This window comes from Carassius carassius, chromosome 33 (assembly GCF_963082965.1).
Source record: "Carassius carassius chromosome 33, fCarCar2.1, whole genome shotgun sequence".
NCBI classification, from domain to species: Eukaryota; Metazoa; Chordata; class Actinopteri; order Cypriniformes; family Cyprinidae; genus Carassius; species Carassius carassius.
Window position 1 is genome coordinate 7,787,159 of NC_081787.1, and position 24,992 is coordinate 7,812,150.

The 24,992-nt window shown below is 39.1% G+C and overlaps 1 protein-coding gene across 1 annotated transcript; it reads left to right on the top strand.

Annotated features, from left to right (window-relative positions):
- Nucleotides 1–234: 234 nt before the first annotated feature.
- LOC132113666 (LON peptidase N-terminal domain and RING finger protein 1-like) lies at nucleotides 235–15,211 on the top strand. Its single transcript, XM_059521547.1, has 12 exons — nucleotides 235–1,118; nucleotides 3,321–3,439; nucleotides 4,334–4,456; nucleotides 4,622–4,792; nucleotides 4,908–5,037; nucleotides 5,765–5,840; nucleotides 7,047–7,161; nucleotides 7,332–7,453; nucleotides 7,666–7,824; nucleotides 8,029–8,191; nucleotides 13,828–13,977; nucleotides 14,078–15,211. The coding sequence occupies exons 1-12, from the start codon at nucleotides 758–760 to the stop codon at nucleotides 14,225–14,227; spliced, it is 1,839 nt and encodes a 612-aa protein (XP_059377530.1). The 5' UTR covers nucleotides 235–757; the 3' UTR covers nucleotides 14,228–15,211.
- The last annotated feature ends 9,781 nt before the right edge of the window (nucleotides 15,212–24,992 follow it).

Here is a 24,992-nt window from a genome sequence, read left to right on the forward strand (position 1 = left end):
AGTATTAGTGACCCTGAATGTAGAATCTAGGAAAGCCCTTTATGCTTTTTAATACCTAGAGAAAAACTTTTTCCTTCATGCGTTAAATGCTGAAATACACAAGAGAAACGCAAGAAAGCAACTCGTTATAATTAGCATAATTCTTAAACACCCATATGTCCATGGCACAGTTTGCTCTGTAGGCGTCTGTCATTAAAGTAGTGCGCGAGATTCCGTTATGAAACGCGGCGTTTGCTGTTTCACAACAGGGCGGAACGCGGAGCGCGGAGCCAATGGGAAGCACCACAACGCGTCACGTGTTTTTTTTTATTTATGTAAGGTAATGTGTCAGAAGCGAACCCAGCATAATCTTCATGCTACACAAGAGAAAAATGTTGGTCTTGCGAGCTTAAAACTGAGATCAATCGGTTGCTTTTTATTTTATCCTTGGACTGCGTTGATGGAGTTCGGTGGAGTCGTGCTGATCGGACTGAAGCGGAGCGAACCAATTCATCATGCACAACAAGGGAAAACGTTACTATCACAACAAAGACTGAGATATGATTGACAATGGATAATCATACGTATTAAATCGACTGTCATATATAAAAGTCAGTTGGAGAGGGAGTCCTAAAGCATGCTCTTTGCACAATTTCGCAGACATTGTCATCGGCCTTAGGAAGCTTATAACAGCAGCGATCACGAAATGAGATAGGACAGAGCTGTTAAACTACCCATGTCGTTAAACTTTTTTTTTACATGTCACCTTTCGCGCTAAATGATCGAGCTGTGTAACTTTGGAGAAAAGCCATCAGCTGTGACACCGGGTGAAGAGTCGAGCATGGATCTGCTGGAGTGTCCGATCTGTCTGTTCCTCATGTGCGAGCCCTTGACCATGAGCTGCGGTCACTCTTTCTGCAGGAGATGCATGGGAGCCTTCCTGCCCTCGCGATGCCCCACATGCAAAGAACGTTTAAAACAGAGAGATGCGAAAAACATCAAAAACAACGTGTTGCTCTTCAGCGTCCTTGAGAAATGTTGTCCCGAAGAGACTAAGATGAAATGTCACATTCAAGAGAAACTGAAAACGAGCGAGTTTACAGAAGCGCTGCGTATTGCTGATGAAGGGATCGAAATGGGTAAGGATGCAAACGCCGTTTACCAGGGAACTGACCTTATGCAACCTCGCTGGTGTTTATATACAAAGAGGAACGTTTAGTGTCCCGTCTCGGTTATGCATGCAGGTGCAGATGCTTGGACTGTAGCGGTGTCTGAAGCCTAAGGTTGAAAACTGAAAAAAAAAAAAAAAATACACCAGCAGAGTGATTTTTATTTTTATTATGTTTAGTTCTTGCACGGTGCTCGAACGTGCGTTCGAAATATACAGTGCGACTAATGTTGTTGAACGAATCATTCTAATGAACCGATTTTTTTTTTACAAAACATACGAATGAACCAACATCTAACGATCCGGGAACAATTGCCTGGACACATTACCCAAGTATTATCTGGAATTCCAGTGTGAAAGGGAAGTCAGAAAACCGAACTAATGACTCGTATGAGTCGATTCTTTTTTATGAATCAAAACATAGCACGAGTCAGAATATCAACAGAATTATTCTAAGTAAACCAAAAAATTTCACTCACTGAACTCACTGTCGGAGAAAAAAAAAAGTTACTGTAGCATGTTGTACTTAAGACTAGTGTTAATTATTGGTTCATATGACAAAGTGGAAATACACATTATTATTCAATAGGCATACACCATTAATCACCTTTTTATGAAATATATGTTTACATTTTTTGTTCCAATATTTCTATTTAGTGTATAGTTAGTATGTAAATGCACTGCATTTATACCACCTCTAAAAAGTACACACATTTTGGTGCATAAGTGCGCAAGGTGACATGTAACATGCCTAGTTAGTGCTGTCTAGATAGGTAACATTTTTTTTTCTTGATGTGCAGGATATTTCTAACCCATAATAATAATTGCCACTTGCCTTTTATAGGACATTTTTGAAAGCACACTTAGTTCTGCAAATGTAGGCCAATGAGTTGGTGAACCTCACACTAATGAAAAAAGGAATGCATTCAATGTAATGACAAAACTCCAGAAATATAATGATTTGAATTACATTTTAATAAGTAACTGTATAAGGAATATTGTACATCAACCATGTCAGTTCATGTCATCACTGTGGAAAATGCATCAGAGAGATGATGTAATGGATATACTTAATGCATGTTTTGAATCAGATCAATCATTACAGCCTGTAAACACAGGTAGGCAGAACTAATGAAAGCCATATGCAGCAGGAGTTTGAAGTCTTTGAAATATTTGCCCTAGATTGCAGCATTTTAACACAGCGTGGGTTAGTTGAAGACTGTTTGATATTGTCTTTGTGATCCACCTACTCTCACACAAGTGAGCGGAAAGCCGTGGTTGTTGAAAGCAACAGAGATTTCGTAATCTCAGGTCTTCTAAAGGGTTAATGAGCAGCAGAAAAAGTGGGTTAAAACATGCTGTGAGTGGCTGATGTCACTAACAGACAGAAGTCAAGGGTAAATAAGGCTATGAAAGCACCTCTAGGGAACACATTGGTAAAATAACAACCCTCCCCCAACTATAAGGAGCCATTATAGAAAATATTGTGAGATGCACAAATGTAGTTGTGGAGAATCGTGTGCAATGAATGTATCCCGTGACAGTATGAGCTAGCACAGTTTGATAATATTGTAAGTTTACTCTTAAAAGCAACAGTACCATTTGCTCTTTGGTGAATTACGTATCATTTTACAGCCACTGAATGACTGCAATTATCTGTCTAGTAACATAAACCTCCGAGGCCAAATCGAGATGTCTGTCAACTCTTTGAATCCAATTAGAGACAGTTTCCTGTACACTCAGCGTTCTGCCCCACATATACTTTCCCTGTTGTGTAACCAAGGATCCTATGATATAATCTGGTTTTGTATGGGTAACAACCTGGTTATTTCATCCTTCAAAGTGCACATGTAAGTGACGTAAATGCAGCTTGCATTTTTTCCCTCTTTATATAATAGAAATGCTGAATTTCTAGTAATTGTCAGATCCCTTTGTAGTTGTATTTGATTAATCTTAGATTAATGCGCGCTCATCCACCTCTTCCTTTGTGTATTTTGTAGCAGGTGAACTACATCAGTTGCATCTGATTTTTATGCATCAGGCATTTTCTTTTTCTTCTTTTTGGATTAAGCTATTAGGTTGGCCTTTTTGTTTATGCCCATTCAAAATGATCAAAACCGATAAAAGCCTGTGTCTGAAATACCACACTGTTAATCTTTTCATGAATCTACAGTCCCTGAAGATGTGAGTCTGAAAGTGTGGCGAGCTGAGGCCTGCATGGGCCTCCGTCGCTTTTCGGATGCCCTCCGTGACCTGGATGACCTGTGCTGTGTGCGACCCAACTGGACCGAGGTGAGGGCCATTTTTGCTGACTGTGCTGATTATTTATATATATGGACAAAACATTTGTTTAGGAGTAGTGTTAACATTATGAAAATCTGTATCAATTTCACTTTTAAATCCAGGGTTATTGCTTTTAATTTTTGTCATTTATTCTGCATACTCATGTTAGATCTCGAAAATGTCTGTGCTTTCTCATGGCATAATATTTACGGAAATGACTGACAGTTTTGCAGTTATGCAATATCTGTTGATATGGCTAGAGCACATTTTGAGATTTGACATTTTTCTGACAGAAATATACTGTCATATTACATATTACCGTAAATATCACCGTTCAGTTAAATTCAATGAAATATTCTGTAACATTATAAATATAAATGATTTATATGTATAATGTTACAGAACATTTACAGAATGTTTAGTTACAGAACTTTTCTATTTCTATTTACAAGTAAATGCTGCTGTTATGAACCTTTAATATTAAGCAGAACAACTATTTTTAATGTTTATAATAATATGAAATGTTTCTTGAAGTGAAGGATCATGTGACACTGAAGACTGGAGTAAAGATGAAGAAACATTTGGCTTTACCATCACAGGAATACATTATATTTTAAAATATATTCAAATAGAAATTGTAATTGTTATAATATTAATATTTGTTTGATCAAATAAATATAGCCTTGATAAGCATAAGAGACTCATATTTTATGTCTTACTGACCCCAAGCTGGTTCATATTGGCACAATAAAGCACTGGTGAAAACTTTGTAAAACAGCAGATTTACATTTATTCCCTGAGGATTTTGCTATTGTGTTTATTATAAGTTATATTAAACTTTATATTTAATCAATTAAATAGGGTTACCTGTGATAATTTGTGGTTGAATTCTGTGTTTTGTAGGGTTTCTTTCGTAAAGGGAATGTGCTTCTTGAAATGGGCAGACGGACTGAAGCCCTCATTCAGTTTTACCGTTGCCTGAAGCAGCAGTCTGATTTTGCCCCTGCAAAAAATCTGATTAAGAAGGTGAGTTTTCAGAAATCCGGTATGATGAACAAAGCATTTTCTGGAAATAGAATCATACCTTTTAGAATCATTTTGAGTGATTCAGTACCAAAACATCCATAGAGAGAGCATGTTCTGCTTTAAAACATAAACGAATGTTTCTATGATACACTGATTCGTATGCAGATCTTAGAGGCAGAGGGCATGGCTGTACCAGAAGAAGTTCCACGGATGCTGCATGTTGTGTCTGAGTACTTGCAAGATCTCTGTCCTATCACCAGCTCTGTAAGCCCCTTGTGTCCAGATGCTCAGCGCTACTCCCACAACGATACTGAAGGTCAAAGTGATCCCGTGCAGGTGAGGTGTGCGCAGTGCACTAATGCTGTTGTAACTTCACTTTTGAAATGTAACATGTTAGCATCATTAGGAAAAGTTTTTGCTTACTCTCAGGCTCTGTTCTGTTCTGTCCTAGACTGCAACTAAAGTGAAGCACGGCACCAGCAGCGAGTGCTGTCTGAGCCTGTGTCAGGCCGTGTCCTTCCTCCCCACAGCTGAGGATGATGAGGAACTGATGATGAAGAGAGAAGAGAAACAGAACAGAGGTGAAAATATCTTAAAGGGATATTTCACCCAAAATGAAAATTTTGTCATTAGTCACTAACCCCCATGTCATTCCAAACCCGTAAAAGCTATATAAAATTGTTCACAAATTGTCAAATAAAGTCATTATTTTTGTTTTATTCACGTACAAAAAGTATTCTCATCGCTTCATGACGTTACGGCTGAATGACCTTGACAGTGTAACTTACTTGGCAGTCAATGGGACAGTACCAAGCTTCCCAATTTTCATCCAAAATATCTTAAATTGTGTACCCATAAAAGACGAACAAAGCTTTTATGGGTTTTGAAAGACATGGGGGGTAAGTGATTGATGACAAAATTTTCAGGAAAGGGCAGGAGTAACCCTTTAATCACTACTATAGAACAAACATAATGCATTCACATTTGGACATCCAACATTTAGGAACTGTTAAAACATTGATTTAGGACTAAATATAATATAATTAACCTTTATTGCTTAAGTATGAAACAAGCTAATAATATGTAGTTTTAATATTAAAAATAATATTAAACATTTTACATTAATTTAGATTTTCTAGATTACTTTGGGTTTTGTAAGTTCTTTGTTCATTAGTAACAGGGAAACATAATGGCTTATACATTTACATTATTATTAAAATAGTTAATAATAATTGTTATTAATAGACCCCAGCATCCTCCATACAAAGGATAAGTCACTGAAAACGACATCTGTGTTTGATTCTTTAGGTGTGTGCAGTGTGGCCAGAGAGTCCTGCCTCAGCGTTCTGACTGTGAGTGATTTTGAGTGCCCTCTCTGCATCAGGTCAGTGGACATTTATACTGTGTCCTGCTTCACTGCCATTGTTTCCTGCTACCAGACACTTTGATTTCCTTTAGTTTTGCTATGGTATTTAAATGGTAGATTGCAGCCTATTTGAAGATGCAATATTTTTGTAATACTTTAAACCGGTTTAATTCAATAGGTTATTTGCACATTACGTCATTGCTGTGGCGCGCAATGCAGTTGGAGGGCAGAAAGTGATTATTTTATATAGTAATCGCCTATTTATTAATTATGTTTTGCATTGTTTATGGATGCCCAAATCGTTTAAACTGAGAAACCACAAGGGAGCTTTTATCATATACAGAAATGTTGTTGTTCATAAGGAAAAAAAGGCAAGAAACTGACTGAAAAACGCAGTTTTTAAACCTGCGTCTGCGGTTGAGAGGAGCTGATTCGGATAATGCTTGTGTGCGCAAATGGTTAATATAAGATATTAAGATATTATTAAAGAAATATATGAAAAGATACAGGGCTGCCAACTCTCACGCATTCAGCATTAGACAGTCAGAATTCACTCAATTTCAAATGCTACACGTAGACACAATGTAAATAAGATAATATATGTGCAGTTTAGAGAGCTTCATTGATTATAACAGAGCACTGCGAGATTGCATTAAATTGAAGTGAGTGACCGCTTTTTAGTGATTATATGCAAGCAATATTAGCTCACTTTTTAGGCTATAATCAATTTAGAATTTAAATAAAAGTGTTGTTTTACAAGCTCCTAACAGAATCAATGGCCACACACCCTGTACATGCAGCAAAGTTTCAGGACTGACATACTGTATATCCCGCATACCTCAAATAAATGCAAGATTCACTTTCAAAATTGCTTGTTTGCAATCAGGGTTACTAGTTGCTTAGCCTATATCCACCTCCTTGATGGCAGGCAAGTATTTAAATTTAGTTAAAAAAAATCGCTCCTTTTCATAACATAAGGATTCACATTCCACATATGTTTTGTTATTTTCCTTTCTCTTGTAATAGTGTCTAAAGCAGTACAGTACTCGCAACCTTAAGGTTACCAGTCCGACTCTCTAACAATATCTAGCAGTCTTAATAGGGGTTTTAAAAGTATTAGTAGTATTACAGAGGACTTGTGTGAGCATAAGTTGTGCATAAACAGATTTATTTGGTAATTGCCCACTTCTTATCTTTGATCCTGTCATGATTAATGGATTAAAGGTTATTCTATGAGCCGGTGACGACTCCCTGTGGACACACCTTCTGCAAAAACTGCCTTGAGAGAAGTCTGGACCATAATCTACGCTGTCCACTTTGTAAACAACCACTGCAGGAGGTACTACAAAAGCACAGACTCTTACAATAATTAAATGTTTTTAAAATTTTGAAGCATGTAGAAACAAATCCAGTAGTTTAATCCTTCTAAAGACAATCACATTGTTTTCATTAAAAAAGCTGAGCAAATCATGTTGCATAGAAGTCTCACCTCATTTCTTCCTATTGCAGTATTTTAAGAACAGAAAGTACAACCCCACCGTGCTGCTGCAGGAGATTATGTCCCGCCTCTTCCCCCAGCAGTTGGCTGAGAGGAAACAGGTGCATGAGGCGGAGATGGCAGAGCTCTCAAAGTGAGTTCCCCTCTCGGAGATAATGAAAAACAGCAGTCCTGTCTATATATTGCAATTTATAAGTTACTCGTATACTGCTTGAATCCAGTATCTGCTTTTCTTTTTACAATGAATTAGCATTGTTATTAGCAGTCCAGAAACAGTTTGATACTGGGAAATGTTATGCAAAAGCAATATTAAAATTACAATTAATTGCCCTCTCTTATCTCTAGTTTGACTAAGGACATCCCAATCTTTGTGTGCACGGTGGCGTACCCTGGCATCCCATGTCCACTGCACATCTTTGAGCCTCGTTACCGTCTGATGATGCGGCGATGTATGGAGACGGGCACCAAAAAGTTTGGCATGTGCAGCTACGAGCAGGGCAAAGGGTATACAAATAGGTTATGCTAACTTTTGTGTCTTTACAGATTTTAAGAAACTTTATGTGTCATTAATTATAAGAATATACACATACACCCTAGCTTTTTTTTAAGGGGTTAGTAGTGTACATATGTGTATATCTATGGAATATACACATATATGGAATATGGAATGCCTTTCAAGTGTTTTGATCCCAGAATTTCCTGTCATAGCTTTGCAGATTATGGCTGCATGTTGGATATTTTGGATCTGGATTTGCTTCCTGATGGTCGCTCCTATGTGGATACAGTGGGAGGAAGTCGCTTCCGAGTGCTCAGGAGAGGACAGAGGGATGGCTACCACACTGCTGATATTGAGTACCTGGAGGACCATAAGGTCAGAGGTTACATAGTCTCGCCAGACCTTCAGACTGATGGCTGTAGGTCTGGAATCTATGTCAGCTTTCATTGGCTAATGCCCGCCTATGAGGCCGTTTGATCGACATGTCAAACAACCAATCACAGTTTGTTTTGTTCAGCGTCATGTTTCGGGGGGGGTGGAAATGTTGCCACAATAACAGAACGGTTTGTAAAACTCTCGGACGTATTTGAAAGACTCTATGCCGCAAACTTTAAATATTTGAGATACTTTTAAATATCCAGCATTTAGTTGATCCTGATAAGCGCTCACCTGATAAGTACACACAACGGCTTTCTTCTTTCGTGAGGGGGTTTGGCACCACAACATTTTTGTTTCCAGACAGAATGTTAAAGAATGTGACACACATGTCTCTCGGAAATCCCGTATAATTCAACCAATCCAATGACGACTTCGACACTTCTGAAGTGTTTCCACTTTTGGTCCTATATACATCCGTATGAGGCTGAGAATAGAGGTTACAGACTGCCATATCTCAAATGTCAGATCTCAGACCAAGAAAAATTATTTTGGAAAAGGTCTTTATTGCAAGCAGTATTAAGGCTGCATGACGAATATTCAAAATTGAATCCGTATAATCAGATTATACAATGGTTCACTGCCTATAATGTAAATTAGATTGTGCTCATGGGGCTTTATTACATAAACATCTGAAATTCAAGAGTTCTATCTAATCTGTTTAGTAAACTTGATGATTTTAGTTAGTTTGATCAGATCTTAACTTATCTTAAGATTAACTTACTAAGATTAGTTTATGATAGGAAGTTTCTATAATACAGTCTTTGATTGTAAATGAAATTGCACATCTCGTATTAAAGGTTACAGTCCCTGTCGTAAAGGAGATCTGGCACATGTTTAAATGAGATGTTTCTGGATGGCACACTTCCAATCTATAATTTAACAAATGCATGGCCTGCTATCTACTGTAGATACTTTCAGTATAGTATTCTTCCAAAGCAAGCTGTGGTAGTCGTAAGCTTTTCCTGCCATATTAACTATCAATCACAAAAACCAAGATGGCGGCGCGTCCACACGCAGCGGCTTCTCTCTGCCCTGACAGAACGGTGTTTTCTTGTTTTTTGTCTTGTGAGTCGCAGTGTTTTTGTACGTCGTTGTCGCATCTACCTGTCTTTAAGCGCAAATACAGTCGCGAGTTTCTGCTTGATGTCGGCAGAACCGCATTTTTACAGTTAAACTCCACGCACGCGGAACAGCTGCGGGAACTCTGTCTGCTACGGAGGCCTTCACCATCACCGACCCCCTCTACTGCATCTTTCCCACAGCGGAGGCGCCACAAGCGGTGTGAGAGGAAGCAGAAGAGGGGTAAGCGCGGAGGTATCCGGGCTAGGCTAACGGCTAACCCACACAAGCCATCTATCCCCACCATTGTACTGGCTAACGTACGCTCGTTGGACAATAAACTGGACTACATTCGATTACTACGTTCAACTCAGAGGACTGTAAGAGACTGTTGTGTTTTTGTGTTTACGGAAACATGGCTCAGCAACAGCGTTCCAGACTGTGCTATTCAGCTCGACCAGCTGACGTGCTACCGAGTGGACAGAGCTCTCGTCGCGGGAGGAAAAACCCGCGGTGGCGGGCTTTGTGTTTACATCAATGACGCGTGGTGCCGCGATACTGTTGTGATCTGCAGACACTGCTCACCCCTGGTGGAGTTTATAATTATTAAGTCCCGGCCGTTCTATCTGCCGAGGGAATATACTGCTATACTGCTCATTTCGGTGTACATTCCCCCGTTCAACATCACCAGCAACAGGAACGACGCAGTAAATGAACTGTACCAGCACATCAGTGAGCAGCAGACAGCACTCAACATTCAGACCACTCATTAAAGTGGCCAAACCAGTTCACAAACAGATTCAAGTGTGGCCAGAAGGATCATCAGAGGTTCTTCAAGACTGCTTCAACACAACTGACTGGGACATGTTTAAGCAGGCTGCCACATCCAATAACACCACTGACCTCCAGGAGTACTCAGAGACTGTCACTGCTTACATCAACAAGTGTATTGATGATGTAACGGTCACAAAAACCATCACTGTCTGGGCCAACCAGAAGCCATGGATGACAGGGGAGGTCTAAAGACTCCTGAAGACACGGAACGCTGCCTTCAGAGCTGGAGATGAGGTGGGCCTGAGAACAGCCAGGGCCAACCTGTCCCACGGCATTAGAGAGGCTAAGAAACAGCACTCCAGGAGGATAGCTCATCAATTCAGCGACAGCAGAGACACTAGGAACCTGTGGCAGGGGATACAGATCATTACGGACTACAAGCCCCCACCACGGACCTGTGACAACAACATCTCTCTGCTGAACGAACTGAACACCTTCTTCGCTCGCTTTGAGCAACAAAACAGCACCACTGCACAGAAGACTCCACCTCCTCCCGGCGACCAGGTGATGACGTTGACCCTGGACAGCGTGAGGAGATCCTTCAGCAGGATCAATGCCAGCAAAGCTCCGGGTCCTGACAACAGCCCTGGGCGTGTACTGAGAGACTGTGCAGCAGAACTCACTGATTTCTTCACAGACATTTTCAACATCTCACTGAGTCAGGCTGTTGTTCCCACATGTTTCAAAACTACCACCATCATTCCAGTTCCAAAGAAGACATCTCCATCCTGCTTCAATGACTACCGTCCTGTTGCACTTACCCCCATCCTCATGAAGTGCTTTGAACGGCTAGTCATGCACCACATCAAGTCTGCCCTCCCCCCCTCCCTGGACCCCTTCCAGTTTGCATATCGGTCCAAAGGGGTCGACCGATTATGCCATCTCCACTACCCTCCACTCAGCACTCACACATCTGGACAAAAATGACTTGTATGTCAGAATGCTGTTCATAGACTTCAGTTCAGCATTCAACACAATCATCCCTCAACAGCTCATTTACAAACTGATTCAGCTGGGGCTCAACACTTCGCTGTGCAACTGGCTGTTGGACTTTCTGACTGGAAGACCTCAGGCAGTACGGGTTGGCAGCAACACATCCAGCACCATCACACTGAACACTGGGACCCCCTAAGGATGTGTGCTGAGCCCCCTCCTCTTCACTCTGCTGACCCATGACTGCACACCGTCACACAACTCCAACCTCTTTATTAAGTTTGCAGATGACACGACTGTGGTGGGTCTTATTAGCAACAAAGATGAGGTGCAGTGACAACAATCTCTCTCTGAGCGTGGAGAAGATGAAGGAGATTGTTTTAGACTTCAGGAGAGCACTCACTCAGCACGTTCCTCTGACCATCAACGGTGCGACCGTGGAGAGAGTGAGCAGCACCAAGTTCCTGGGTGTGCACATCACAGAGGACCTCTCCTGGACTGAAAACACCACAGCACTGGCCAAGAAATCACAACAGCGTCTCTACTTCCTCCGCAAACTGAGGAGAGCCAGAGCCCCGTCCCCCATCATGTACACCTTCTACAGAGGAACTATCGAGAGCATCCTGACGAGCTGCATCACTGTGTGGTACGGCGCCTGCAACGTGTCCTGCCGAAAGACTGTGCAATGCATAGTGAGAGCAGCTGAGAAGATCTTTGGTGTCTCTCTCCCCTCCCTCCAGGACATTTATGGAACCCATCTCAGCCGCAAAGCCTTCTCCATCACAGTTGATCCCACCCACCCATCACACAGCTTCTTCAGCCTGCTGCCATCAGGGAGGAGACTGGGGAGTCTCCAGGCCAGGACCAGCAGACTGAAGGACAGCTTCATCCACCAGGCTGTCAGGAAGCTGAACTCCCTCCCGAACTTGCCCCCCGTCCCACTTCTGCCCCAGGCACCATTGAACTATGAACCCCCCCCCCCCCAGATCCCACATACCCAGCCCCCCACTAATATATACTGACATGCACCAGTCACTTTGTGCAGCATTGGTCTGCTCACTACCTTTTTCAGCATGGAACTGACATCATTCCATTACCTCATCAGTCAGTTAAGTAAAATAACTGCTCTTGAGCCCTTTGTCACTTTTCACTTTAATCCGACTTAATACGGGGTTTTTTTTTTTTTGCACTAAATATCTTTTAACTGCACTGTTGTTCACTTCATTGATTTGCACTCTATATGTCATTTGCCTTGCGCGGCTTTATTTAACTTTATTTTTAATTTTATTATATGCCTTTTTTTACATTTCCTTACGGTATAGTTGTATCTACATTTTATATTTGATCTAGATTTTTAGGCTTTAATGTTAATGTTATCTGTATGCACCGGGGTCTGAGAGTATGTACTGTATGTACTGTACATGTGGAAATTGACAATAAAGCAGACTTGACTTGACTTGACAAATAACTATTTTATTACATAGTATATAATATATTATAGCCTATAGTAAAAATGTTATTTCAGCATTTTATATTAAATATAAAGAGTTGCTTTGTCCTGTTGTGGAACAATATTTAATTTTGACTCCTGCAATTGAAGTCTGTGAAAAGCAATATTAAATATGTGTTCTGAATTTGCAAAAAACGCTGAAAATGTGTTCCTAACCACCCAGCCAAAATTGAATGAAAAAACAAAAACAAAACGTTGATTAGCCACATTAAACCTAAAAAAAATATTTTTTTTCATTTGGGGGTCATTTGTTTTGTGTGGATATAATCATACATTCATTATATTCATTAAAATAATTCATTTTACCATGGTGAATAAGCCGAGGGTATCGGTTGCTTCATGACCAGTTTGAAACATTTGGATATGTTCGACAATCGTATCAAAAGTAAAAAAACATACACGAACAAAAACCAAATTAAACCTCCTGATGGGTCTTTTTCTTCTTCTTGCTTTATGTCAGATCACAGACTTATAAGTGCAATACCGCAAACCTATCTCTCAAGTGAACCATTGACACTCTATCTACAATCTCAGTTAGGAGTGTCAATGTTCCATTTGAGAGATAGGTGGCAGTAATGCACTAAAAAGTCTGCGATCCGCTGTAAAACAAGAAGACACGTTTTTTCCCTGGGCACTGCAGCATAAATGGCTGCCTACTGCTCTGGGTGTGTGTTCACGGTGTGGGTGTGTGTTCACTGCTGTGTGTGTGCACTTTGAATGGGTTAAATGCAGAGCACAAATTCTGAGTATGAGTCCCCATACTTAGCTGTATGTCACTTCACTTCACTAATGAAATGCTTTAAGCAACAGTGTGGCTTTTTTGTGCAGTCTGGCTTTCTGTTGCATTTTACCTGTGGTTATGTGTCTTAACCACCTAAATAAGATCGAGTCACAATTGAGGATTAAATGAAAAGCATCTATTAAAGAGAGAGAGAGAGTTATTACTGCTATCACACGCCTGAGACTGTGATGGATTGCTTATGATGACATTAAATACAAAACCTTTTGTTAGTACTGCAAACTGAATATCAAGTAAATACTTAATGTTAATTAGTGTTAACTGCATGTGTATTCAGCAGACATTAGGAAGAGGAGCTTGTGATTAACTGCCTGGTAGTCAACAAATTCAAGCTTTTTTCGAACCCATGCATATTATATTATTTTATCCTCTGTTTGAAGTTGAGTGTGACAGTAAAACTTGTTTATCCCCATAACATTTGCTTACATTTGGGTTTAGGTTGAAGGTGCCGAGCTTGAATTATTGCAGCTACTCCATGACAGCGTGTATCAGCAGGCGAGGGAGTGGTACCACCGTCTGAACAGCCGCATTCAGGAGCAGATCACCCGGCAGTACGGCATCATGCCCGAGAAAGAGGACGACATTCAGGTCAGAGCCCACAGAATATTGCATTTGTTAACAGAACCATCGATCGCGCATTTTAGTAGTAACTTCTTAAAGAGAATGAATGTGTTTTTGTACATTGCAGGCATCTGCTAATGGGCCGGCCTGGTGCTGGTGGCTGCTGTCAGTGCTGCAGCTAGATCCAGCCTATCAGACCACCGTCCTGTCTCTGACATCCCTGAAGGACAGACTGGGTCATCTACGTATCGCACTAGAATACTTCTCTCAGAGCTAGGACGGACACACATTATGTGCCCGTATCTCAGATCACATCACATGCATGTACCACAGAAGACATTAATTTTTTTATTATTATTATTTTTTTTAATGAACATTTTAAATTCAACTGCAAGAGATTTGTTTGCTCTTGCCAAAATTTGATATTTTTTTTCTGATCATAATCCACACACAAGATCTCTTGTGCTTGGTAACACATTGGGCAGCTGTGAAATGGGTTGGTTAAAAATGAGATGACCTGTACAACTATTGAATTAATCTTTACTAATTCTTGAGTCGAACACCAAATAGTCAAGGACTCATTCTACACTGAACAGCTGTTTATTGGTTCACGCTGTTCGCTTCATTTAACATCATCAGAGTGGATGCCAAATGTTGCAGCTAGTTTTGTTGACATGCATTTGAGATGTTTCCAGTAGTACTGGTCCCTGGATTTTTTAAATGTGTGGCCGAGAGGGAAACAGTTGGCCCAAGAGATTGATGACTGAATAGGAACTCATTGATTATGCATGAATGAAACACTTATGATGGCAGCCTCAAAATCCCACAATTCCAGCAGTAACTTTTAGTAGAATCAGAAATAATATTATCCTTAGTAACAGGTGAGGAGTTCTATTAATATTGCAGTACCAATGGCACAGAATACACTACCTGAATGAAAGCTGCTAGCTGTGCTTGTTCCATTTGTAGTAATACATGTGTTGCAAGGTTGTTGGCATGACAGTAGAGAGGAGAGAGGAAGGGATTCCTTCTGTTAAGGTACTCTACCATTTAAAAATTTGGGCTCAGTAAGATTTTTGAAAGAAATTAACAATTTTACAGTTTTATTTAGCAAAGATGCATTGATCTGATTAAATGTGACTACGTATTTCAAAAGATTTCTATCTTAAACATTGTTTTTTTTAACTTCTTATTCATCAAAGAATACTGAAAAAAATTTATCTATTTCCACAATAACATTATGCAGCACAACTGTTTTCGACATTGACCAAAGCAGCATATTAGAATGATATCTGAAGGATCATGTAACACTGAAGACTGGAGTAATATAAAACAAATTCACCTTTGGCTTTACAGAAAAAAAAAAACATTTAAAAATCTATCAGAATATAAAAGTTATTTTAAGTTGTAATAATATTTTCCTGTTTTTTTTTTTTTTTTTTTTATAAAATACATGCAGACTTTCAGAAACATAAAGAAAAATCTTAACCCCAAACATAAGAGTGGTAGTTAACATTATTCATAATCAAACAGCAGTTATGGGAGATGTTGTGAAAGTTTTAGCTATCGGGTTGATCATTATAGCTCTCTGGACCTCTTTGTGTTAGTCATAATTGGATTATTTCTGTGTGCTTGTGCCTTGTGCTGGGCCGTAATATGGATTCAGATATTTGGTTAAGGACTGTGGATTTATGTTCCTTATTTTTCCTTTCTTCTGTTTCAGTGCCACATTCTGAGAAATGTTAAACCTGCAATGTTAAATATGATTTAACATTTAAATGGAATTGAACCTGACATTGTTTCTACTCTAGTGATAGTGCTATTGTTTTTTCTCATCTCATACGTATCTAGCTCCTAATGGCTGGATGTCCAAAAAGTGTTAACCTGCACCCACCTGCACTGTTAATTTATTTTTAGGTTTTTCATATTTGATCTGATGTGCACTGCTCGGACGATTACTGTCATTTTGCCATATTGAAGACCAGTTACTAACAGTTGGGTGATTTGCTTTCAACCATGTTTTGAATGCAGTATACCTAAACAATTTAGATTTTAGATTTCTTATTTGAAGCAGTAAAAATTTGGGAACTTTTGGAGAAAAGATTAGACACAACAAGGTTCATACAAAAACTGAGATTTAAAGAAGCCTCGGTTATGTTCCACTTCATACTACCATGGTCAAAGTCATGCTGAGCCACATACTATTCATGATCGCATGACCGCAGTGGAGTGATTCATAGAGACACATATATTTATGAAAGGGATTTAAATCAGAATAGGATTTTATTTGAAATTGCTTTAGTAATTTAAGTACTGATTGATGCATCTGATGTGTTGTTTCATATCTAAGGTGCACTTTTGACATCTAATACCTTCCATCCTCAGGACACAGGACTTGAAAGATCACTTACAAGTGCTGTCAGAACTGTTGCTTCATCTGTCTGTAGTTTCTCAGTAACATTGTGGTGACCTGACAATGTCAAATTCTCATCCTTCTGGTTTAATTGTATGTGGAGCTGGCTGTGGTGATGCTTTGGGATAGTAAAAGTGCAATTTAGAGTGACTTTATTCTAGACTAATAGTCTCATAAAAAAGAAGGATGCTACTATAGCCCTTGAATCAGATGTCTTGTGGAAGTCAAAAGACTTCAGTTAGATTTAATCTACAAATATAGATTAGTCAGATCAGAATCACTAATCAAGATTGCATCCTCACTTTTTTTAAGAAATTGTATGAGAAGCAAATATTTCCATTCAACTGCAAATGATGCTTGCTTGTTATTTCAAATGATCATTGGAGTCTGATGCAAAGTGTTTATTTTCTGTGTCATTAATTCTTCTTAATGCGATATATTTATGTGTTTGGAGTATTTTAAAATTTGTTTTCCCTGGTGTAATCTCAGGGGCTATATATCAGTGATTTTTACATTTGAGAGGTTTGTTTTTAACCATTGATTTATGAGATACATATTATACAATACATGTAACATTAAAATCTATCATTCAACATATTGCATTTCTGTCTTTGGAACTGGCAAAAATCTAACTAAAAACAACAACATTAAAGTCAAACCGTTTGAGCTTATTACCAAGCAACCACTAGATGTCGTCATACAATCACAAAATGTCTGACGTATTATCGCCAATGAGCAAGATGCTTGTATTAATGTGTTTCTCTAAGCAGACTGGTCTAAATGAGTTACTGGAAGAGTTCACTCTAATATTATATATAAAAATATGTCTCAGTGTTTTATTTTTTACGTTTGTCAATATAATAAAGGTCTTTATATAAAGAACTTTCATTGAATGGACAAAACATGGTAACTGACTTTTCAAAGGTCCCATCCATTAACGTTAGTTATACATTATTATTATTAATCTTTGTTAACATTAATAAAAATACAAAAGTTAGTTTAAGTTCATTAAATGATGCTTACAGATACAACTTTATTTTTTAATAATGTTGAAATTAACATTAGATTCATAAATGCTTTAGAAGTAGGCTATTTGTCATTGTTAGTTCATGTTAACTAATGTATTTAACTAATATTAACAAATAGAACCTTGTTAAACATTCTTTAAAATATATGTGTTCCACAGAGGGAAGAAGCCTAGTTTGTAGATTTGCAATAACATGATTTGAGAGTAAAAATAGAATAACCGACTGTAGCATTGTTTTTTTTTTCTGGAGAAGCATGTGGACTAAGCATTCTGCAAACATGATGTTTAATGATTTAGTACAGTCAAAAAATTACGTAGACTACCTACAGCACATTAATCCAGTCGTAACAGGAATTTATCGTTTGGCAGATTTCGCAACTTGTTGGGAAGGCAAAATTGTCGCGAAATTTCACTAACGTGACTACACCATAGATTGTATAAGGAAGGACTACACCAGGGATCAGCAACCTTTTCGGCATGACGTGCCATTTCTTATTTTTATGGTTAACCACTGTGCCAAGTGTGCACAGCCCCCCCCCCCCACACCCCGATATAATTCTGTATTTAAACGGTACATACACAATTTTTTATTATACGATAAAAAAAAGTTTAACGTTTAATCAACGTTAATGCACTGCTTTAATTGATGAACGTGCACACACCGACACACACACACACACACCACTCGCACACAGAGATCTGAGATCGTGCTGTGCAAAAAGTAGCATTCAGAAGCTCATAAACCTATGAGTGTTGTCACGCTACTTTTATTAATCGATACTGAATCGCTACATTATATTTCTCAACAACAAAGGGGCAAAATCGCTTCATTGTCTGCAGAGAGAGACAATTTACCCCCCCCCCCCCCCCCCCCCACTTTCTTTCTCTCAAAATGGCCATATTTCAGAAAATTTTTCATCACTGGATATAGCTTTAGGTCATTTAACATTTCTATGGTAAAATATATTATTAAAAGTTGACTAATGTTAATTGATTTGCAGCTTCATCTTACCTCACTCTCTTTAACGTTAAACTGACGCTTCGCGCTCTGCTTCTGTGAACGGTAAACCCCGCCTACTTTGATCTGATTGGCCATCTCAGTCATTTTGACATTGACGAGTGCTGTTAGACCGAGGCTTTGATCTGAAGCACCTAGTATGTGCAGTGTTTGCACGTGCATCCATGCAAGTTAATTCTCACACTTTAATAGTATTTGTAGCTCCTAACAGGCTGTGTGACTATGAGAAGTTATTACATCAAACTGTTCGTCATTATAGTTTTCCTTATTGCTTGCGTGCCAGCGATTATCCCTCTGCGTGCCACTGTTGGCACGCGTGCCGTAGGTTGCCAACCCCTGGACTACACCAACAGTATGTATACTTCGAAACGTCGAATTGACTTTAAGTGTAAAAAGCATTCCTACACAGTCATAGAAACTATTGTGATGGAGAGCACAGTCAGTGTCTCTAAAAACGTCCTTGTGATGTAGTTCAAAGTGAACATCAAAGCCCATTACAAACACAGGCAGGAGAGCAGTACGGTAAGCTAAATTGATTCATCACCCAGATGCAACTCCCCTTTTTGAGTGGAGATGATAGTCTTTTTTGTACTTAAGTTATTACAAGAGCCTGCTGCTAGCGCTATGCTGAAATTTTGGTGTGTTTGCAGGTAACCTGAAAAGGACGTCCATGTGTGCTGTTGAAATTCTCATGATGTGTTGAGTAGCTAGGCATTTGAAGAGGTGTGTCAAAATGGTGGCAATAAATTTGGGATGAAATCAATGTAATTCTCACACTGCCAGAGACGAAGGGCATTGAAGAAATTATGCAAGGGAGCGGGGATTATACCAGTCAAACAAATGCCCCGTGCAGTGTTGCAATGGAAACTGTTGCCTGATAGCCTAGGTAAGAGGCAGAATAAAACTTTTAAGTAACTAGTTAATTGAAAATAAACTTTTCATGTGGACGCGCAAACTCCTTTGTTTGTTTACAGTCTGCAAGCCAGTGTCGAATGCAAATGCTACAGAAGTTCAGAGAGATAAATGGTGAATTTATGAGACGATACAAAATATGTCTGTTTGTCTCCCTCTCTTGGTTCTCTTTGTAGGGATTACGGAGCGTCTGAGGCAGAGGTGGCAGAGCCCGGACTGATAAAGAAGCCTTGTTTCACACCAGCCTAATCCCCCTGTGTCAATACACAGATAAAGCTTCAAATGGTTTGTGCAAAAGACTAAAGGTAAACATATCAGAGCCTTGGTACTTCAAGTCTCACAGTGTGGTTGGTAATAAGACAAATGCAGGTAGCGCGTCTCCCCCCGCGGAGGCGGAGATTAGCGGTGGAGACTGCTGGCTTTGTCCCCTCTCTGAGGTGGAAAGAGGATACACCGTATTCTAAAACCCCACTGTGAAGAACTAATACAGTCGATAAAAAAAACAAAACAAAACAAAGTTATTGAAGAAACATTCAGCAAACAATGTATAGACAGCTTCAGGGTTTATAACGGGAGTTCATAAACTCACCTTTATGTCAGTGATAATATTCTTTGATAATGTAGGCCCATAGGCCCTGATCAGAGTCAATTATTATTATTATTATTTTTTTTTTGGCAGTGAGCATTTTGCGTGCTGGGGATGGGTGGATCAATCCTGAAGTATCGTTACTTTCGATACTGATTCTGTATCGAAAGGACCTATCCTCACATAAACATATTGATTCTAATAGATTAAGTAGATTAATTTTATTAATTTAGCAAGACATTTGGTGCATAAAACAAGCTATTGGCACCCTTTGTGAGTATGAGCAAAGGTGGCTGTGAAAATAAATCTTCATTGTTTATCTTTTTGATCTTTCATTCAAAAAATTCATAAAATTCTAACCTTTCACTGAAGTAAAACAATTGAAAGTGGGGGAAAACTCTATTATGAAACATGTTTTCTCCAATGCATGTTAGCACACTAGGGTGACTATACTGTATATAAATATACTGCTGATCTATTTTTCTGTCGTAGGTCCTGGACATCTTGTTCAGATACATCGCATCATGGATTCTATCAGATAGGCAAGGCAAGGCAAGGCATGAACAATTTTCTCCAAGTTTTGACTGGAAACAAAACATCAAATTCTTGCAATGTTTTTTAGATGATAGTATGCTGATTTAGTTACTGCTTTGACATGACTACTGAAACTAAGGTCTGTCTCCAGAATCACACCAAGATTCCGGACTTGATTTTTAGTTGTTTGACCCCTAGAGTCAAAGTATGCATTCACCTTGAAAACTTCATCTTTGTTTCCAAATGCAATAACTTCAGTTTTTTCCTTGTTCAACTGAAGAAAGTTCTGGCACATCCAACTATTAATTTCACCAATACATTGGCAGAGGGAGTCAATGGGGCTGTAGTCATTTGGAGATAAGGCTAGGTTAATCTGGGAAATTTGGTTCTTTCTCATTATTTCACTTAGTGGGAGCATATACAGGCTAAACAAGAGCGGTGCAAGAATTGACCCTTGTGGGACTCCGCATGTCATGGACGTCCACTTAGACTTATGCTCTCCTAGACTCACATAATACCCTCTCCCTTCCAAGTATGACCTTAACCATTTGAGTACCATCCCTGAAAGCCCGACCCAGTTTTCCAGTCTCTCTAGTAGTATGATCGACAGCGTCAAACGCAGCACTGAGATCTAGCAATACCAGCACTGATATTTTGCCAGAGTCGGAATTTAAGTGAATATCATTTATTATCTTAATGAGTGCTGTCTCTGTGCTGTGATGCAGCCGCAAACCAGATTGAAAATTGTCCAGGTATCCATTTGAGTTTAAGTATTTGTTCAGCTGACTAAAAACTACCTTTTCTATAATTTTGCCTATAAAAGGAAGATTAGATATTGGTCTATAATTGCTCAAAATGGTGTTATCAAGATAGCTCTTTTTCAGGAGGGGGTTAACAACTGCAGTTTTCAGGGAGTTTGGAAATGTCCAAGAAAAAAGTGAGGCGTTCACCACTTCAAGATAGCAGGTTGACGATTTAAGGTGATGCACTATTTCTTCCAAAATTTTGCTATCAATTTCTTCAAAAGTAGACATCGTATCTTTTTGATATTGTGGCCAAATCTGTCTGACCTCTGCATTGCTTGAGGATGTGCCAATCGCCTTCCTGATATTAATGATCTTCTCAGAAAAGAAGGAAGCAAACTCATAGCATTTGCTGTCTGAGAGCATTTCACTGGGAATCTGACTTGGGGGGTTTGTCAGTCTCTCAACAGTGGCAAAAAGAGTACGAGTGTTGTTTATGTTAATGTTAATGTTTATAAGGTCTGAGAAGAAATTATGTCTAGCTGTGGCTAGTTTCACATTAAAAGCATGAAGGCTGTCTTTATAGATGCTATAGTGAATTTCAAGTTTCGTCTTCTGTCACATCCGCTCAGCTTTTCTGCATTGTCTTTTCATAGTCTGAACTGCTGTTGATCTTCTCCAAACTGATTTCTGTCTGTTTGTTTTCTTACTGACTATTATTGGAGAAATATCATCAATAACATTCTTAACTTTTGAGTTAAAGGAATCAAGGAGAATATCAACAGAGTCTGCAGAAATGCTTGGTGTTAAAGATATATGCTTTGGATAAAGCATCTGCTAAATGCATAAATGTAAATGTAAGAAAATAATCACCAACATGAAGCTGGGATTCTGGATAGATTCTGGATGAAGGAATGGTCTCTGATATGTGTCAGGTGTTCTCTAAACTCATCAGGCGATAGGAGAAAAGACCTGTTATCTTGTGAAAAGGACATTGCAATAATTGGATCCTAATAATTGTGGCCAACGTGAACTAGATAAAAACATTTATATCATAATGAGATTTTTATTCTGAAAATTTTTACATAATTTGCTACAAATATTTAAGGTACAAACAGTGTGGAGAAAAATTCTAACATGCCATTTCTACTTCAAAACTGACTAAAAGTGTTCCCATAGATGACCAATATGTTATCATGAAAACATAACTTGAAATTTGCCAAGAAAATAAAAAATGTGTAAATACTGTTGGTTTAAATGACGCAATTAGGCAGAAAGACATTGAGAATAAAGACAAAAGTCTCCCTACTACCTGTAAAACTGCAGATTACAATACTAATTAAATGCATGTAATGTGCATTTGTGGAGCTTTTCCAAGTCCTGTGCTGCGGAGTAAAAAGACGAGTGATTTAAATGTGCTGGGTAGCCTTTGCTGTTATATTCACAAAATCACAAGGTCAGAATAAAAGAAAAGCCTTTTGGAGAGTCCTCAAGAAGCCTCTACATTGGAGTCATGTAATGTAATATAGTAAGAGCAAGTGAAATAAGCCATTTAAATGAAAAACATTGCAGTTGGAACACGAAAAAAATGGCAGGTAAAGGATTTGTTCACAGATCAGCTATTTATAGCAGCACTGAGTTTAATGGAGGGGTCACGCCAAACAGCTATGGAGAAAAAACCCACATCATTTTATACAAGGCATGACCTCTGAATCTCAGAAATAAAGCTGCCACAGAGTATTGGTGTCTACCTGAGTAGATATTTACATTTACATTTAATCATTTAGCAGACGCTTTTATCCAAAGCGACTTACAAATGAGAACAATAGAAGCAGTCAGGTCAACAAGAGAACAACAACAGTATACAAGCGCCATGACAAGTCTCAGTTAGTCTAGTACAGAACGCATAGGCAAGTTTTTTTTTTTAATGAAAAGACAAGAAAAGGAAAAGTGCTAGTATTAGTTGGTTAAGTGCATGCGAAAAAGATGAGTCTTTAGATGTTTCTTAAAAGTGAGTAAAGACTCAGCTGTACGAATTGAGATTGGGAGATCATTCCACCAGATGGCCACAGTCCAGGAAAATGTCCGTGAGAGTGATTTTGAACTTCTTTGGGATGGCACCACAAGGCGTTGTTCACTTGCAGAGCGCAAACTTCTGGAGGGCACATAAGATTTAACCAGTGAGTTTAGGTATGTTGGAGCCGTGCCAGTGGTAGTCTTGTAGGCAAGCATCAGTACCTTGAATTTGATGCGAGCGGCTACTAGTAGTCAGTGTAACCTGATGAGGAGAGGAGTAACGTGAGCTTTTTTTGGCTCACTGAAGACAACCCTCGCTGCTGCATTCTGGATCAACTGCAGAGGCTTGACAGTACATGCAGGAAGGCCCACCAGGAGAGCATTACAATAGTCCAGTCTGGAGAGAACAAGAGCTTGGACAAGAAGTTGGGTGGCTTGCTCTGACAGGAAGGGTCTAATCTTCCTAATGTTGTATAAGGCAAACCTGCAGGACTGGGTCGTTGTAGCAATGTGGTCTGTGAAGCTTAACTGATGATCCATCACAACTCCTAGCTTTCTGGCTGTCCTCGAAGGAGTAATGGTTGATGAACCCAGCTGTATAGAGAAGTTGTGATGAAGCAATGGGTTAGCTGGAATCACCAGGAGTTCTGTCTTCGTAAGGTTAAGCTGAAGGTGATGGTCATTCATCCAGCTAGAAATGTCACTTAGACAGGCTGAAATGCGAGCAGCTACCGTCGGGTCATCTGGCTGGAATGAGAAGTAGAGTTGGGTGTCATCAGCGTAGCAGTGATAAGAAAAGCCATGCTTCTGAATGACAGATCCTAATGACGTCATGTAGATGGAGAATAGAAGTGGTCCAAGTACTGAGCCTTGAGGAACCCCAGTAGCAAGGTGGTGTGACTTTGAAACATCACCCCTCCAAGACACACTGAAGGATCTGTCAGAGAGGTAGGACTTAACCCACAGGAGTGCGGTTCCAGAGATGCCCATCTTTCTGAGGGTGGACAGGAGAATCTGGTGATTAACAGTGTCAAAAGCAGCAGACTGCATTACATTCAAGGGTAGCACAATATCTAATGCCTTAAAGAGGAACTTCTAAGAAAACGAGAAGCATATTCATTCTGTCTTTATGTAGGGTCAAACAGAAGACATATTCATTTTGACAGGTATTCGAATGAATGTGGCTGATAAGAAAGGTGTTGGTGTTCAGCTTTTATTCTCCACAAACCTGCGAAGATCAGCAGAGCAGGCAAGAAATAGTGACTGACATAAAAAGCCTCCCCACAGAAAACTGGCTGCTTCTTACAGCCAGTTGAAGTCTTTATTACATATTTTCTGGAGCATTCTTTATTTTCCTCGTACAGGGTTACTGCAACAAAACACAGACTGATACGAAATAAGTTAGAAGGAACCCTTAGAAGATGGAATGTTGCACCAGTTTATTGTAGAGAAGTACATTTACATTTATTCATTTAGCAGACGCTTTTATCCAAAGCGAATTACAGATGAGGACAGTGGAAGCAATCAAAAACAACAAAAAGAGCAATGATATATAAGTGCTATAACAAGTCTCAGTTAGGTTAACACAGTACACCTAGCATGGGATTTTAAATAATATAATATAAAGAAAACAGATAGAATAAAAAAAGAATAGAGCAAGCTAGTGTTAGAGGTCTTTACACACACACACACACACACACACACACACATACAATTGCATAATTAATGAAAAGAAAATAGAATATAAAAAGATTGGAAAGGTAGTTAGATTTTTTTAAAGAATAGAATTAGAA